At 39.1% G+C, this 19,215-nt stretch overlaps 1 protein-coding gene across 7 annotated transcripts in view; it reads right to left on the reverse strand.

The window, feature by feature from the left end:
* The window catches only part of ccser1 (coiled-coil serine-rich protein 1), a 338,436-nt gene that overhangs the window by 147,250 nt on the left and 171,971 nt on the right, over nucleotides 1-19,215 (reverse strand). For all 7 annotated transcript variants that reach the window (XM_061901105.1, XM_061901113.1, XM_061901121.1 and 4 more), the window contains one exon: nucleotides 19,094-19,171. In XM_061901105.1, coding sequence (XP_061757089.1) covers nucleotides 19,094-19,171 — 78 coding nt within the window. The remainder of the gene's footprint in view (nucleotides 1-19,093; nucleotides 19,172-19,215) is intronic.

Genomic DNA, 19,215 nt, shown 5'->3' on the forward strand with positions numbered 1-19,215 from the left:
TGTGATCAGTTTTACAGTACATGTTATATGTATACAATAATGCACATTTACACATAAAAGAAAAGAAAAAGAATGACCAAAAAAGGAGTAGGCTGAAGCCAAAGCTTATATTTGCCTATCCTATACCTTCACAGAAAATTAGATTGCCTGGAACATCAACATAAAAAAATAAATAAATCAAAAATCAATGGGATGAAAGTAATTGTGACTATATTTTATAATTTTCAATTATTTCACCTTTCAATGTTTTCTTAAACCTTACCAAAGAATTGCATGTCTTCAGCTCATCACTGAGCTTGTTCCACCATTTAACTCCTAAAACTGTAATACATTTGTATTTTATATTTGTTCTCGCTTTACCCATTTCAAAAATCGATATCCCCCGTAAATGATAGTTTTCTCCTCTTAAATGAAATAGCCTGCGAATACAAGCTGGAAGGCTGTTGTTCTTTACTCGAAACATAATTTCCATTGTTTTTAAAAACACAATGTCGGAAAATTTTAACACATTTGAACTCATAAATAAAGGATTGGTATGTTCATAGTAGCAGGCTTTGTGTATTATTCTAATGACCCTTTTTTGAAATTTTATGATTGGGTCTATGTTTGTTTTATAAACATTTCCCCAAATTTCAACACAATACGTTAAATATGGAAAAATAAAATAATAATACAACATATGCAGGCATGTCTTATTCAGCATGTGTCTTACTTTATAAAGAATAGCAATAGATTTGGATATTTTTCCTTTTATATATTCAATATGCGGTTTCCAACACAGTTTATGATCAATTATTATTCCCAAGAATTTAGTTTCATATACTCTATCAATTTCCACATGATTTAACTTTAATTTTGCTTCACAATTTGTCCTTGCACCACTAAACACCATAAATTTAGTTTTCTTATCATTTAATGATAACTTATTAATATCAAACCATTTTTTTAGTTGAATTAACTCAACCTCCATTATCCTCAACACTTCCTTCAAGTCTTCTCCTGAACAATATACATTTGTATCATCTGCAAACATAATAAATTTCAATTTATTAGATACTGAACAAATATCAATTAGGTAGATTATAAATAACTTAGGTCCCAATACTGAGCCTTGTGGAACACCACAAGTTACTCTTCTTGGCTGTGATTTAATCTTATTAATTTCCACATGTTGATATCTGTTACTTAAATAACTACTTAACCACTGTTGCGAAACACCTCTTATGCCATATTTTTCCAATTTCTGCAGAAGTAAGGAATGATCGATTGTGTCAAAAGCTTTACATAAGTCAATAAATACTCCAATGGTGTGTTGCTTTTTTTCTATTGCTGTAGCTATGTTTTCTACAAAGTCAATCACCGCTAGAGATGTAGATCGATTACTCCTGAAGCCATACTGATGGTCATTCAATAGCTCATGTTTGTCAATAAACTTATCAAGTCTATTTACAAATAATTTCTCAAGAATTTTTGCAAATTGAGGTAGTAAGGACACAGGTCTGTAATTTGAGACCATATGTTTATCCCCATTTTTATAAATTGGAATAACTTTTGCGATTTTCATTTTGTCAGGAAAAATTCCAGTTGATAAAGATTTATTGCATATATAAGTAAACGGCTTCAGGACACAATCCATCACTTCCTTAACAAGTGACATATCCACGTTGTTACCATCCACAGATTTTTTATTTTTAAACTTTCTGACCACTTCTGACACATCACTTTCACAAACTCCACCAAGAAACATTTAATTGTTTATGTGAGATAAAGGCTTTAACTTTTTCTCATGCTTCATTTTTAAGTTAATATTTTTTGCCAAATTTGGGCCAACATTCACAAAAAACTTATTGAATTCCTCAGCTATTTCTTCTATATTTTCAATAATTGAGTTGTCATCTTTTACCAGATATGCTGTAAAATCCTTATTGCTAGATGTTTTAATCATAGTATTAAGCACATGCCAGGTTTCAATTATATTATTTTTATGTTTATGCAGCAATTGTTCACAATAGTTTTTTTGTTGCAGCCTCATGATAGATGTCAATCTGTTTTTATACTTTTTATATTTGTCCTCATTTTCCTTTGTTCGATTCTTAATAAATTCCTTGTAAAGTCTATTTTTTTTTTACAGGCTTTTACTAAACCCCTTGTTATCCATGGTTTTCCCCTCGTTTTAGTATTTTGCTTATATTCTCTCAATGGTCATAAAGTGTCAGAAATATATCCAGGAATGTATCGTATGCTTCATTAGTATCCTCCACAAAAACATTTTGCCAGTCTTGATTTAAAAGATCAGCCTTGAATGCATTAACTGCTTCTGGTGATTTTATTCTAACAAAATTATTTATTTGTCTTTTTGTTTGTAAGTTTGGCTCGTTGTTCATTTGGATCACTGTAAAAACAGGCAAGTGATCACTTACATCAGTCACTAAGAGTCCACTTTTCCTCTTCCCATCAAATACATTTATACAAATATTATCAATTAGTGTTTGGCTGTCCTTTGTTATTCTGCTAGGTTTTACAATTAGTGGAAAGAAACTCAAGCTAAACACTGACTTTTTGCTGTGTGACAGTTACTATGCCATGATTTTATCCATCCGGCCCATGTGGGAATAGATTTTCCTCCATGCAGCCCCCAAGCGCTGCTGTTTTTTGTCATATACTGCAAAAAAAGAAGTGGGGAGATCTTCCATAAGACAGGAGCGCTCTGCTCTTTTTAGGAATCTGTTGGAAAAATGTGTGTAACTCACCCTCCATATTGCAGGGGTGCTCTGCGGTTTTTTGTAATCTGCTGCAAAAATACTAGTGAAACATCTTTCATAAGACTGGAGCACTTTGCTCTTACCTACTCAGTGTAATGTGTTAATTCCACGACCGTATATATCGGTATCGGTCAATATCGGATTCAGTAATTAAGAGTTGGACAATATCGGAATATCAAATATTGGCAAAAAAGCCATTATCGGACGGACATCTCTACCAACGACTATAAAAAATGGGACCCAATACCTTCCTGTTTGGCACTCAGCATCAAGGGTTGAAATTGAGGGTTAAATCACCAAAAATGATTCCCGGGCGCGGCCACCGCTGCTGCTCACTGCTGCCCTCATTTCCCAGGGGGTGAACAAGGGGATGGGTCAAACGCAGAGGACACATTTCACCACACCTAGTGTGTGTGTGTGTGACAATAATTGATACTTTAACTTAACTTTAATTTAACTCTTTTTATGCAGCTGTTGCATAATCCTCTATATTGCAGTAGCGCTCTGATAATTTTTGGAACCCCTTGCAAAAACACTGGTAAAAAGTAACACTAAAACATCCTTTATAACGCAGAAATGCTCTACTGTTTTTAGAAATTTGCTAAAAAAAATGGTAAAAAAAATATCTTTACAGTGACAGGAGTGCCATGCTCTTTTTAAGGCAAAAACGCAAGGCAAAACACGGCTGTTTTATTAAGATGCTGCAGAAATGCTAGTCAAAGAATCTCCATATGACAAGAGTGCTCAGCTCTTTTTAGGAATCTGCTGCAAAAACGCTAAAAAAATATCCTCTATATTGACAAGAGCGCCTTGCTGTTTTGTAAGGATCTACTGCAAAAAAAAAAACACTAGCCAAAATTTCATTTCCAGTGTGCGACAAAAACGCTCTGCTGATGAAAGGGGGAAAAGCGATACAAAATGAAGCTCACACTATCCTTGTCAGAGACAAAGAACAAGTTAGCAGATGTACAGACATGATGCACACAATGCACAGCTTTTACCTTGACCATAGAAAAGCGCAGACTCGTATTTTATCTGCATGGCATTGTTTGGAAAAAAGGCGAGGTTGCAAGTACCATGAATTCTGCACTATTTACCCCGGGAGCCTTTTATCAACACGGTAACCAATCATTCTGACACTGCAACCCTGCACTCATCATGGCTTAGAGAAACAGAATTGGGCTTTGCGGCGCTGTGGCTGCAAGATACGGAAAAGTTCATTAACCTTAATTGGAATTATCAAGCAAATTAAAAGATGCTGTGAAAAGTTAATGGATGAGGGCATAAGCAAACATAGCCCATTTACTCAAAGTACCCGTCTATAAAGGGGGATTATTTTTATTTGAATACCATCAAATACATTTCTATATTTTTTCTGCAAATACTGTATATAAATCCATCCATCTATCTTATTTTGCTTATCCAAGGTCGGGTCGCGGGGACAGCAGCCTAAGCAGGGAAGCCCAGACGTCCTTTTCTACCAAGACAAGTGCACTTGTTATTATTGAGAATATACAGTATTTCCTTGAATTGCCGCCGGACACATAGTATGCGCCTGCCTTGAATTACTGCCGGGTCAAACTCGCTTCGCAAAATAATTAGCGCATACTTAGTATTACCGCCTGGTCAAACTTGTGACGTCACGAGTGACACTTCCCCTGTCATCATTTTCAAAATGGAGGAGGCTGATTTCAATACCGGTAATTTGAAATTGCATAAAGGGAAAAGATTAAGAGCTATTCAGTAGGATTTAAGGTCCAAGCTATTGAATACCGGAAGGCTAAAAAGAACAGTAAGCAGCTATGTTTTATTAATATACCGTAGCTGCGTGTGTCAAATATAAGTCATTAAATGACTCCCGCCTCCTGGTGGTAGAAGGTGCTATTGATCCTTCTTGCGACTACTCGGCTGGAGAAGAAGTGACAATGAGTGACGTGATATGTGCTGGGACGGATATGACGCAGGGGGTGCACGACGGACCATTTAGGATGTAACACTCCTAAGCAAACAACCGGGCTGAAATAAAGCATGCTCCAGTCCTAAATACCCAGTGTATTATTTATACAATAACACTTAATGGTGGCAGCGGTGGGATAAAGAGATCACCCACGGAGCAAAACGGGCGGGGGAGTTGTCCGAGGATAATTCTGTCGTCGGTCACAATTGAGGAACCAAGCTAACTGATAGCAGCGGTCTGATAGCAGTTTTCTAAACTGGACTTTCAATCGAAGCAGGAGGTAATTAAGGAAGATATCCATCGAGACAGAGTAACTTTTAAAACTGAAGAAAGATAAGGAAGACTTCTATAAACAAGTTATTGATGCTTTTGATCAGACGGAGCTGCGCATGGACTTCATTTATAAGTAAAGGTAAGACCATAATAAAGTTTTTCTTTTATTAAATGTGCTTTTCATGATGGTATCCTTACATCACACTAAAATTTTTACTGCATTCCTTTGGTAAGTGGCGGAGTGACAAAAGGTTTTAAAATAATTAGCCCATGCTTACTTTTACCACATGCCTTTGGTCAGCGCAGGAGTGAGAAGAGGTTTTAAATTAATTAGCGCCCCGGTGGCAATTCAAGAAAATACGGTACTTATTTTAAGGTATTTTGGGGTTCATTGGGGTTAGTGAATTTTACTTGTTTTGGAAAGTCTTGACAAGCCGAATTTTCTTGTTCTATCTGCAGATAATTTTGCTTAGTTCAAATAAAATACCCCTAACGTTTGTATTTTTGTTTCTTGTTTTTTGAAGACTGACTTTTTGCAGTATATCTAAACCATATTACAGTCCCTTTACAGAGTCAAGGGTGGAGCTTTGTTGCTTTGTTTCTTATCATGTGTTTAACCAAACCTGCACACAGCAAAAAGTCTGTTAAAAAACAAGAAAAAAAAAAATAAAAAATCAGGGGTATCTTATTTGAACTAAGCAAAATTATCTGCCAACAGAACAAGAACATTTGGCCTGTCAAGACTTTCCAAAACAAGTAAAATTAGATAACTTCAATGAACCCAAAAACACCTTAAAATATGTATATTCTCACTAATAACAACTGTACTACTGTCAGATAATTGTATCTAAGTTATCACAAAACTTTGTGTTTCAATGAGTCCCTGGCGAGCAGACAACAGCTGTCTTTGATCTTACCAATCAAAAGGCTTGTAAAACTCCACTGTGCAGGATAGGAAGCGACATGAAGGTGTGGGTTTCTTTGAGCTATTGTAATCCACAGGAAGATTTTGTCTTGAACCGAGATCTACAAAGCGGAGAGGAGGCAGGACCTGTCCCCCTCCAGGCACCTTTTCTTTTAACTGTTTTGTAGCCAAAGGCGACGGCTGTTTACGACCGCCCTTCCTTTAGAAACAGCTGTTACCATGTCATCAGGGAAAGACCATTAAAAGAGGAGGCGTACAATCTGTTGTCAGAGCGTATCTCCTCATTGCGCCAAATTTAATTCTGTCTCTGTTTAATTGCTTCTTTGTCTGTTTAATAGATTTCATCAATGTTTGAACCTGACAACTACTACATGAGTAAGTATTTTCTATTGTTTCATTTAAAATAAAACAGCAAAGTCCATTTGGCTGTCATCTGTTTTGATTATGACACACAATTGTGTCAAAGTCATGATTTTTTTTCATGCTTGAAATAAGAAATTATTACCGTAAAAAAGTAGTTTTATACTTGTGAATGTTGATGACACAGTAAATATTCTAGTTTCAAGCATGTTTTACCGTATTTTTCGGATTATAAATCGCTCCGGAGTATACGTCGCACCGGCCGAAACTGCATAATAAAGAAGGACAAAAACATATACACGTCGCACTGGACTATGAGTCGCATTTTGGGGGGAAATGTATTTGAAAAACAGCAAGAATAGACATTTGAAAGGCAATTTAAAATAAATAAAGAATATTGAACAACAGTCTGAATAAGTGTACGTTATATGACGCATAAATAACCAACTGAGAAGGTGCCTGGTATGTTAACGTAACATATTATGGTCAGAGTCATTCAAATAACTATAACATATAGAACATGATATACGTCAATCTGTCACTCCTAATCGATAAATCCCATGAAATCTTCTTCTTCGATGTCGCTTAAAAAACAACTCCAAAGGTATGCGCCGCTTCCTCTTGTCGTTTTCTGCTGCATATTTCACTACGTCCATCTTGTAATCTGCAGTACATGATTTCCTTTTCGGTGCCATTTTTGTTCAGCCCTTCTCAGTTTTTATATGTTACCGCCAACGATGAAATGATCCATTTTAATAGCTACGGCAATAGCATATAGCATATAGCAGTTAGCATCCCATGACCCACAATGCACTTCTGCCATGACCCTGCCCCGCCGAATTCTTATTGGTTGACGTGTATGTGACGATTGCTGACGTGTGTGACGATTGCTGACATTTTCTTCGTCTCTTCCGCGAATTAGATAAATAAGATTATTTGATATTTTACGGTAATGTGTTAATAATTTCACACATAAATCGCTCCGGAGTATATGTCGCACCCCCAGCCAAACTATGAAAAAAACTGCGATTTATAATCCGAAAAATACGGGACTCAATATAGGTCATCAAATCTCAGCAACAAGCTGTAATACCTTACTGAGATCATTTAGGACCAAAACCCTCAAAACAAGTAAAACACTCTAACATACAATCTGCTTAGTGAGAAGAATTATCTTATCAGACAGAAAATAAGCAACTATCACCCTTATTTGAGATATTTAATCTTACTTAGATTTCAGTTTTTGCAGTGCAGCGCTGTCACTCCACCCTTCAGCTTTACAGATGCCACGTCTGCTTTTCCCGCCATGTCTGCTGTGACATTTACCGTGACACGTAGAAGGGCATGAGTCTTATACAAGATAATTTGCTGAAGGCAAACGAAGAAGGCGTTTATTGCGGGTGTGATGGTGATTTATTCAAGCCGACAGCTCACCCAAACGCCACTCTGAGGATGTACAGTAAACAGCCCTGATCCAATACAGCAAAATGAAGCAGGCAGGAGTTTGAAAAAATTATACGACTCGCCATATGAAAGGCAAGTATTTCCCCAGCTATATGTTACAGTTGAAGCAGAGTCCTTAAGCAAAAAGCATCAGGAAAGAAGTGCAGGGAAGTCATAAAATGAGACAGCAAAGTGATGGCCGGCCAGCCAGCTAGCAGGTCCTTGTAGGAGATAATTAATAGGTTTCCACTGGCAGATTTACACACGGAGGCAGGAGGAGCTTTTGGCTGCGAGTTGACTTTTCCTTCAAAGTGCTGCCGCACTTAAAGTTGGCAAGCGGTAAGCGAGGTTTCCCCTACTCTCTTCATACCCACCGCGTATAGACACAACTACCCTGCTGCAACAGGACGCCTCTTGTCAATTTAAAGTAATGAAATGCAGCGGTGACACAGGCTTTGACAATTTAACTGCTACATATACCTGACGTGCTTTATGGAGGCTAAAGCTTCTAAACGATCACACGCACAACCTAAATACAAGAGCACACTGCAAAAAATCAGTGTTCCAAAAAAAAAAAAATACAAAAATGAGGTGTATTTTTTTCGAACTAAGCAAAATTATCTGCCAATACACTGCAAAAAGTCAGTGTTAAAACACAAGAAAAAAAAAAATTGGGGGTATTTTACTAGAATTAAGCAAAATTATCTGCCAATAGAACAAGAAATTTCGGCTTGTCAAGACTTTCCAAAACAAGTAAAATTAGCTAACCTCAATGAACCCAAAAATACCTTAAAATAGTATATTCTCACTAATAACAAGTGCACTTTTCTTAACAGGAAAAAAATATACATCTTTTTTCTCCATACATTGAAAAATATTCTTAAATTAAGCTCCCGTAGAACTTTGTAGTGTCTGACCTGGTTCTGTAGGCTTGCCCTACACTGCAAAAAGTCAGTGTTCAAGGACAATAAAAAAAAAAAAATAAATAAGAGGTATTTTATTTGAAGTAAGCAAAACTATCCGCCAATACAACAAGAGCAATTGGATTGTCAAGACTTTCCAAAACAAGTTAAATTAGCTAACCTCAATGAACTCAAAAATACCTTAAAAAAATGTATATTCTCACTAATAACGAGTGCACTTTTCCTGCTAGAAAAAAAGAGAGCCCATTTTGTTCAATATGTTGAAACATATTCTTAAATTAGGTAAATGCTAGTGCCATTATCTTGACATAATGATATGCGCTTGGCATTACGATTTTTTTTCATGCTTGAAGTAAGAAATTATTACTTTAAAAAAGTAGTTTTATACTTTTGAGTGTTGATGACACAGCTTTGCAACAGTTGATAATCTAGTTTCAAGCATGTTTTACTCCATATAGGTCATAAAATCTCAGCAACAAGCTGTAATATCTTATTGAGATCATTTAAGACCAAAATCCTTAAAACAAGTAAAACACTAACATAAAATCTGCTCAGTGAGAATAATTATCTTATCAGAAAAAAAATAAGCAAATATCACCCTTATTTGAGATATTTAATCTTACTTAGATTTCAGTTTTTGCAGTCTATTTTGTTGAGAATTTATCCATTTTCAAGACAAACGACAAATTTAGAATATTTCAGGTGAAATTGTAGACGGTTTTTCGTGTTTAAAAACTCTACTTCTGTTGCTCAATGTCCCTGATGAAAAGCGAGCCTGACGTCACACCTACTTTGCGCTGTTGCTAAAATTGCATTTTCTCTCCTTAAAAGCCGCCATGGTCCTCTTGATGTTTGTACATTGCCCATTTTGTAGATCGCTGTCGAGGGTATATGATGGATATACAGTCATGCTCATAAGTTTACAAACCCAGGGAGAAGTTATGATTTCTTGGCCATTCTTCAGAGAATATGAATGATGACACAAAAATCTTCCACTCATGCTTAATGGTTGTGTGAAGCTATTTATTGGCAAACAACTGTGTTTACTCTTTTCAAATCAAAATGACAAAAGAAAGTACCCAAATGACCCTGATCAAAAGTTTACATACGCCAGTGACTTTGATCTGATAACATGCACAAACGTTGACACAAACAGGTTTGAATGGCTAATCAAGGTTCCAATCCTCACCTGTGACATGTTTGTTTGTAATTAATGTGTGTGTATAAAAGGTCAGTGAGTTTCTGGGCTTCTAAAAGACCATTGCATCTTTCATCCAGTGCTGCACAGATGTTTCTGGATTCTGAGTCATGGGGAAGGCAAACTAATTGTGAAAGGATCTGCGAAAAGAGGTAATTGAACTGCATAAAACAGGAAAGGGGTATGAAAAGATATCCAATGAATTGAGAATGCCAATCAGCAGTGTTCAAACGCTGATTAAGAAGGAAAATGAGGGATTCAGGTAGACCAGCAAAGATTTCAGCCCCAACTGCCAGGAAAATGATTCGAGATGCAAAGAAAAATCCACACATAACTTCAGCTGAAATACAGGACTCTCTGAAAAAGTGTGGTGTGGCTGTTTCAAGATGCACAATAAGGAAGCACTTGAAGAAAAATGGGCTGCATGGTCGAGTCGCCAGAAGAAAGACATTTATGCGCAAATGTCACAAAGTACCCCGCTTGTATTGCGTAAAACAGCACAGAGACCAGCCTCAAAACTTCTGGAACAAATTAATTTGGAGTTATTGCTTTCTTCTGGCAACTCAACAAGGTAAACTGGATAAATGTTTGCTTCCTAATCATTGTAGCCATGTGTACAAGTTGACGGGTTATGCGATTTTAAACTGTGAATGCACCACAAAGCTAGTGGCACTGCGTGTGTAAGTTTTGTTTGTGTGTGTGTGCATGTGTAAGCAGTTGTGTAGTTTTCACTATGTTATTATAAAGAAAATTGATCCATCACTTCTTTGTTATGTTTGTTTGATATACAGTACTTTGTAGCGCTTTATATTGTTTTCAAACTTTCACTAAAATATGGACTTTCATCGAGGCTGAAACCCATTTGGCGCGGCATAGCTCGGTTGGTAGAGTGGCTGTGCCCTCAACTTGAGGGTTACAGGTTCGATTAGCGCTTCCGCCATCCTAGTCACTGCCGTTGTGTCCTTGGGCAAGACACTTTACCCACCTGCTCCAAGTGCCACCCACAATGGTTTAAATGTAACTTAGATATTGGGTTTCACTATGTATAGCGCTTTGAATCACGAGAGAAAAGCGTTATATAAATAGAATTCACTTTCCTTCACAATTATACATATTTACATTGTTCCAGTTCAAAAACCAATTCGCTCGAAAATCAAGGTTCCACTTAGAGATGTCCGATAATATCGGACTGCCAATATTATCGGCCGATAAAGGCTTTAAAATGTAATATCGGAAATTATCGGTATCGGTTTCAAAAAGTAAAATGTATGACTTTTTAAAACGCCGCTGTACGGAGTGGTACACGGACGTAGGGAGAAGTACAGAGCGCCAATAAACTTTAGAGGCACTGCCTTTGCGTGCCGGCCCAATCGCATTATATCTACAGCTTTTCACACACACAAGTGAATGCAAGCATACTTGGTCAACAGCCATACAGGTCACACTGAGGGTGGCCATATAAACAACTGTAACACTCTTACAAATATGCGCCACACTGTGAACCCACACCAAACAAGAATGACAAACACATTTCGGGAGAACATCCACACCGTAACAAAACAGAACAAATACCCAGAAACCCTTGAGCACTAACTCTTCCGGGACGCCACAATATACACCCCCCGCTACCCCTACCCCCCAACCTCAACCTCCTTATGCTCTCTCAGGGAGAGCATGTCCCAAATTCCAAGCTGCTGTTTTGAGGCATGTTAAAAAAAATAATGCACTTTGTGACTTCAATAATAAATATGGCAGTGCCATGTTAAATAAATGATAAATGGGTTGTACTTGTATAGCGCTTTTCTACCTTCAAGGTACTCAAAGCGCTTTGACACTACTTCCACATTTACCCATTCACACACACATTCACACACTGATGGAGGGAGCTGCCATGCAAGGCGCCAACCAGCACCCATCAGGAGCAAGGGTGAAGTGTCTTGCTCAGGACACAACGGACGTGACGAGGTTGGTACTAAGTGGGATTTGAACCAGGGACCCTCGGGTTGCGCACGGCCACTTTCCCACTGCGCCACGCCGTCCCACGCCTTTTGGCACTTTATTTCCATAACTTGAGTTGTTTTATTTTGGCAAACCTTGTTACATTTTTTAATGCATCCAGCGGGGCATCACAACAAAATTAGGCATAATAATGTGTTAATTCCACGACTGTTTATGTCGGTATCGGCAATTAAGAGTTGAACAATATCAAAATATCGGCAAAAAAGCCATTATCGGACATCTCTAGCTCCACTGTATGATTCTTCACAAAGTTAGTCACGATGAGGTACCAAATAAGGTGCATGATGAACAGTAATGAAATAACTTATGTGGTCCACAGGGAGCTGCATGTATTTTCCACACTGCGGGCATTTGGCTCTCAGTCCACCACGTTTTTTAGCTCCGTTATTACTATTCCTGCGCTAGAACTACAACCTGTTGCGCCTCTAACATAAGCGTGGGTTGGGACGAGAAGAGACCGTCTTAAGACTCAAAAGGAAAGCTGAAAAGAGATTGAGATGCGCGGCGCCAAAAACGCAAATCAGAAACAGATGCCAAATGAGATTCAAGTCAGTGGATATGAGTGGCATGTCTCATTATGCGCCGACGAAACACTGGCACGCTATCCTACTGAGGCCTGGCGTTATGTCTGCGTTTGCGCTGCTTCGATAGAGCAGGTGACAAATTACAGACGTGCGGACGACAAACAAGTGACAACAATATTGTTGCGAGTGGCAATTCTGGAGGGAATCCAAGATCTTCTTAATAGGTGGGGAATAACTCCCTGTTGTCTTATGTGTACATTACTTTGGCAAAAGTATTGAGACGCACTACTCCGTGCGAATCATCCACTAAACCTATGATTGCGAAATTTGTTCCCAAAGCGCAAGACTTTTGAGTGACTGTGTAGTGGTATTTAAATGTAAAGTAAAGTTAAAGTACCACTAGGTGTGGTGAAATTACCCTCTGCATTTGCCCCATCCCCTTGTTCCACCACCTGGGAGGTGAGAGGAGCAGTGAGCAGCAGCGGTGGCCGCGCTCGGGAATCATTTTGGTGATTTAACCCCCAATTCCTACCTTTGATGCTGAGAGACACGCAGGGAGGTAATGGGTCCCATTTTATAGTCTTTGTTATGACTCGGCCGGGGTTTGAACTCAAAACTAAAGATGTCCGTCCAATAATGGCTTTTTTGCCAATATTTGATATTCCAAAATTGTCCAACTCTTAATTGCCGATTCTGATATCAACCGATACCGATATATACGGTCGTGGAATGAACACATTATTATGCGTAATTTTGTTGTGATGCCCCGCTGGATGCATTAAACAATGTAACAAGGTTTTCCAAAATAAATAAACTCAAGTTATGGAAAAAAGTGCCAACATGGCACTGCCATATTTATTATTGAAGTCACAAAGTGCATTATTTTTTTTGAACAAGCCTCAAAACAGCAGCTAGGAATTTGGGACATGCTCTCCCTGAGATAAGCCTGATACCCACTACAACTATGGGAAATGCTATACTTTGACATTTACAAAGTGCATTTTTTCTTAAACATGCCTCAAAACAACAGCTACAAAAACAATGAAGGCACACAGCTTCAGTCCAGAGTATACTAGAGCAACCTTTTCGTAGCTGCGGACCGGTCAACGCTTGATCATTTGTCCTGCAGCCCAGCGGGGCGTGGGATTCTTTTTTATTTTATTTAGTCAGCATTGTCACTGGCGTCCCACTGGGTGTGAATTCTCCCTGCCCACTGGGTGTGAGTTTTCCTTGTCCTTATGTGGGTTCTTCCGAGGATGTCGTAGTCGTAATGGTTTGTAGAGTCCTTTGAGACATTTGTTATTTAGGGCTATATAAATAAACATTGATTGATTGATTGATGATTTTATCTATTTTTTTTGTCAAGAAAAAGGGAGGTTTTTTTTGGTTGGTGCACTAATTGTAAGTGTATGTTGTGTTTTTTATGTTCATTTAAATTATTTAAAAAATACATAAATAAATAAAAAATATCTTCTGCGGCCCGGTACCAATCGAGCCCAGTGGTTGGGGACCACTGTACTAGCGGTATAAAGTAAACAATAAAATAGTCCTCCTTTAGTGCAAGACTGCCTGGCATACTGTATAACAGGAAATTATAAACTGGGCTCAATCTGCCCAGAGTAACACAAATGTGCTGCAAGCTAGTGGTGAGTGCTTGAAGGGGCCTAGCAGTCAGCCAGAGCGTCTGTAATGCTGCGTTGAGACAGGGCGCCTCCGTTCACTCCAAGCTGCAAAGTGTGGACCATTCAGCGTTTGAACTCACAACCTACTCATCTCAGGGCCACTGAGCAGGCCTTGTAGTTAGTCTGACATCATTTGTGCTTATTAACAAGTCCTTCTGTAACCGGTGGTCTTTTCCTCTGCGTTGTGTGGATTTTATGGAACACGGCCAACACCATGGGTTGCTCAGCTGCACTTTACCGATAATACACAGAATACAGTTGTCGTCTATAACTTTTTGCCATCGTCGAGCCCCTCTCCCGTTATCGTAGACAAAAGGGAGGCATTACGTACAAACCCCGTTTCAATATCAGTTGGGAAATTGTGTTAGATGTAAATATAAACGGAATACAATGATTTGCAAATCCTTTTCAACCCATATTCAGTTGAATGCACTACAAAGACAAGATATTTGATGTTCAAACTCATAAACTTTATTTTTTGCAAATAATAATTAACTTATTATGTCATGGCTGCAACACATGCCAAAGTAGTTGGGAAAGGGCATGTTCAACAAAACTCAATAAATGTTTGGGAACTGAGGAAACTAATTGTTGAAGCTTTGAAAATGGAATTCTTTCCCATTCTTGTTTTATGTAGAGCTTCAGTCGTTCAACAGTCCGGGGTCTCCGCTGTCTCATTTTACGCTTCATAATGCGCCACACATTTTCGATGGGAGACAGGTCTGGACTGCAGGAGGGCCAGGAAAGTACCCGCACTCTTTTTTTACGAAGCCACGCTGTTGTAACACGTGCTGAATGTGGCTTGGCATTGTCTTGCTGAAATAAGCAGGGGCGTCCATGAAAAAGACGGCGCTTGGATGGCAGCATATGTTGTTCCAAAACCTGTATGTACCTTTCAGCAATAATGGTGCAATCACAGATATGTAAGTTACCCATACCATCACAGATGCTGGCTTTTGAACTTTGGGTCGATAACAGTCTGGATGGTTCGCTTCCCCTTTGGTCCAGATGACACAATGTCGAATATTTCCAAAAACAATTTGAAATGTGGACTCGTCAGACCACAGAACACTTTTTCACTTTGCATCAGTCCATCATAGATGATCTCGGGCCCAGAGAAGCCGGCGGCGTTTCTGGATGTGGTTGATAAATGGCTTTCGCTTTGCATAGTAAAGCTTTAACTTGCACTTACAGATGTAGCGACAAACTGTATTTAGTGACAGTGTTTTTTTTAAGTGTTCCTGAGTCCATGTGGTGATATCCTTTAGAGATTGATGTCGGTTTTTGATACAGTGTCGTGTGAGGGATTGAAGGTCACGGTCATTCAATGTTGGTTTCCAGCCATGCCGCTTACGTGGAGTGATTTCTCCAGATTCTCTGAACCTAAATTTCTTGCAATTGCACTTTGAGAAACGCTGTTCTTAAACTGTTTGACTATTTGCTCACGCAGTTGTGGACAGAGGGGTGTACCTCAACCCATCCTTTATTTTAAAAGACTCAGCATTTTTTGGGAAGCTGTTTTTATATCCAATCATGACCCCCACTTGTTCCCAATTAGCCTGCACACCTGTTCCAAATAAGTGTTTGATGAGCATTCCTCAACTTTATCAGTATTTATTGCCACCTTTCCCAACTTCTTTGTCACGTGTTGCTGGCATCAAATTCTAAAGTTAATGATTATTTGCAAAAAAAAAGGGGTTATCAGTTTGAACATCAAATACGTTGTCTTTGTAGCATATTCAACTGAATGATGGGTCGAAAATGATTTGCAAATCATTGTATTCCGGTTATATTTACATCTAACACAATTTCCCAACTCATGTGGAAACGGGGTTTGTATGTACAAATAATTGTAGACCTTTTTAAATTTTTTTAATTCGCCAAATTGAAAAAAAAAAAAACACTACTATTTGTTAACTTAAACCTTTTCACATTGTCATTATAAGGTGTTGTCTGTAGACTTTGAGGACAGAAATAATTTTGTGGGATAAGGCTTTGGCATCCAGGTTAGTGCATCTGCCTCACAATACGAAGGACCTGTGTTCGATCCTTCGCTTGGGATCTCTCTGTGTGGAGTTTGCATGTTCTCCCCGTGACTGCGTAGGTTCCCTCCGGGTACTCCGGCTTCCTCCCACCTCCAAAGACATGCACCTGGGGATAGGTTGATTGGCAACACTAAATTGGCCCTAGTGTGTGAATGTGAGTAAGAATGTTGTCTGTCTATCTGTGTTGGCCCTGCGATGAGTTGGCGACTTGTCCAGGGTGTACGCCGCCTTCTGCTCGATTGTAGCTGAGATAGGCTCCAGAGCCCCCCGCGGCCACGAAGGAATAAGCGGTAGAAAATGGATGGATGGATGGATGTGGAAAAAGTGAGGTGCTGTGAATACTTTTGAAGTGACCATACCACAAATCTGTCTGGGTGGGAATGTTTCATTTTACATAACTATCTTTGTAAGGGCTTCCTTCTTCTAAGTATGTCCAAAATAAGCAAGCAAAATATCCCAATCCTTAACTTTGACTTGAATAATTAAGGCAACTTGAATGCTTTGGATTTATTTTAATACATATGAATTAAGCATTAATAGCCTCTGAAGCAGAACTTTTTTTAGCGTCCTTTTCAAAAATATGCTCAAATTATACTGAACAAAAATATAAATGCCACCCTTTTCTTTTTGCTCCCATTGTTCATGAGTTGAAGTCAAAGATCTAAAACTTTTACTATACACACAAACAATTATTTCTCCCACATATTATTCACAAATCTGTCTAAATCTGTGTTACTGAGCACTTCTTCTTTGCCAAGATAATCCATCCCACCTCACAGGTGTGGCACATCAAGATGCTGATCAAACAGCATGATTATTGCACAGGTGTGCCTCAGGCTGGCCACAACTAAAAGCCAATCAAACAATATTTGGGAGGAATGGGTATTTTTTGAATAACTGATTAAAAATAGGAGCAAAAAAAGTGTTGCGTTCGTATTTACGTTCAGTTTATATTTAATATAAATCGGGGACGGCGCAGTTGGGAGAGTGGCCGTGCCAGCAACCTGAGGGTTCTTTGTTCAATCCCCACATTTTAACAACCTGGTAATGTCTGTTGTGTCCTTGAACAAGACACTTCGCCCTTGCTTCTGATTGGTCGTTGTTAGGGCCTTGTATGGCAGCTCCCGCCATCAGTAGGTGAATGTGTGTGTGAATGGGTGAATGTGGAAATAGATTTTTGCTATATTGCACAGCGAAAAATATATTGAGTATATCGATATATCGCGCAGCCCTACCTCAAGCCTTTTTGAATACGATCCCACAAGCTTGGCACACCTATCTTTGGGCAGTTTTGCCCATTCCTCTTGGCAACATCTCTCAAGCTCCATCAGATTGGATGGGAAGCATTGGTTTTTATCCAGGATGTCTCTGTACATTGCTGCATTCATCTTAGTCTAGTAATGGAGGTGACCAAGAACCTAAAGGTCACTGTGTCAGACCTACAGCATTTCTCTGTGGAAATAACTTTCCAGAATCACAACCATCTCTGTGAACATTGACCAATCAGGCCTGTAATGTAGAGTGGCCAGACGGAAGCCATCTCTGAGTAAAAAGTTTGGCAAAATGCCCCTTAAAGACTCTCAGATAATTAGAAATAAAATTATTTGGTAAGTCCCATCTTAAAACTCATTTGTATACTATAGCCTTTAATTGGTCCCCTTTTTAGACCAGTTGATCTGCTGTTTCATTTCATTTTTGCTCTGCCCCCCTCTCCCTTGTGGAAGGGGGCCTACAGGTATGGTGGCCATGGATGAAGTGCTGGCTGTCCAGAGTCGGGACCCGGGGTGGACCACTCGCCTGTGCATCGGTTGGGGACACCTCTTGCGCTGCTGACTTGTCTCTGCTCGGGATCGCCTCCTGCTGGCCCCATTATGGACTGGACTCTCACTATTATTTTAGATTCATTATAGACTGGACTTTCACAATATTATGTTAGACCCACGCGACGTTCATTGCATCCGGTCTCCTCTTGGGAGGAGGGAGGGGGGGTCCTCTCCAAGGTTTCTCATAGTCATTCTCATTGACATCCCCCTGGGTTGTGAGTTTTTCCTTGCCCTTAGTGGGATCTGAACCGAGGATGTTGTTGGGGCATGTGCAGCCCTTTGAGACACTTGTGATTTAGGGCTATATAAATAAACATTGATTGATTGATTGATTGATTGATTGATTGATTGATTGATGGTCTTATGAGACAAAGAAATTTCCTTTTTGGCGTGAATACCAGGCATCATGTTTGGAGGAAACCAGGTCCCCAGGCCAATACCATTCTTACAGTGAAGCCTGGTGATGGCAGCATCGTGCTGTGGGGGTGTTTTTTGGCAGCAGGAACCAGGAGACTAGTCATGATGGAGGGAAAGATGAATGCAGCAATGTACAGAAACATCCTGGATGAAAACCAACGCTTTCCATCCAACCTGACAGAGCTTGGGAGGTGCTGCAAAGAGGAATGGGTGAAACGGCTCACAGATAGGTGTGCCAAGCTTGTGGCATCGTATGCAAAAAGGCTTGGCGCTGTAATTTCTGCGAATGAGCAAATGTGAATACTAAGATTTTTTTTTTTTTTTTTTATAAATCAGCAAAGAAACAAAATTAAAAAAAAATGTTTCACATTGTTATTATTATGGGGTATTGTCTGTACAATTTTGAGAACAAAAACAAATGTATTCCATTTTAGAATAAGGTTGTAACATAACAAAACGTCAAAAAAGTGTAGCGATGTGATTACTTTCTGGATGCTGGTCTGGTTTAGAGATGTTGGTGTTTGCAGTGGACATTTGTGTGTGTGGTCTATTTTCGTTTGTCGGACTTACAAAAGTTCTTAAAGAATTATCCCTGTTAAGCATGTTCACAAATGCCCACTGCGGAGGATGCTAGTTCAAAGGAGGACATCTTCAATTGTTCCCTCCACTATCAAATTCCCTCACAAATCCATACCATTCTTGTAGCGGGTTTGAGCATGTTTAGCAATAAACAAATTCGTACCAGTTCACTTTGAAGTCTGAGAATCAGCTCGTCTTTCTCCTTCAGCTGCTGCAGCAACGCCTCTTCTCTGCTCCAATCCTTAAGAAACAAGACAGAGTTCCATGTTAATTGTGGCGACAATT

This window comes from Nerophis ophidion, linkage group LG01, assembly GCF_033978795.1.
Source record: "Nerophis ophidion isolate RoL-2023_Sa linkage group LG01, RoL_Noph_v1.0, whole genome shotgun sequence".
Lineage (NCBI taxonomy): Eukaryota > Metazoa > Chordata > Actinopteri > Syngnathiformes > Syngnathidae > Nerophis > Nerophis ophidion.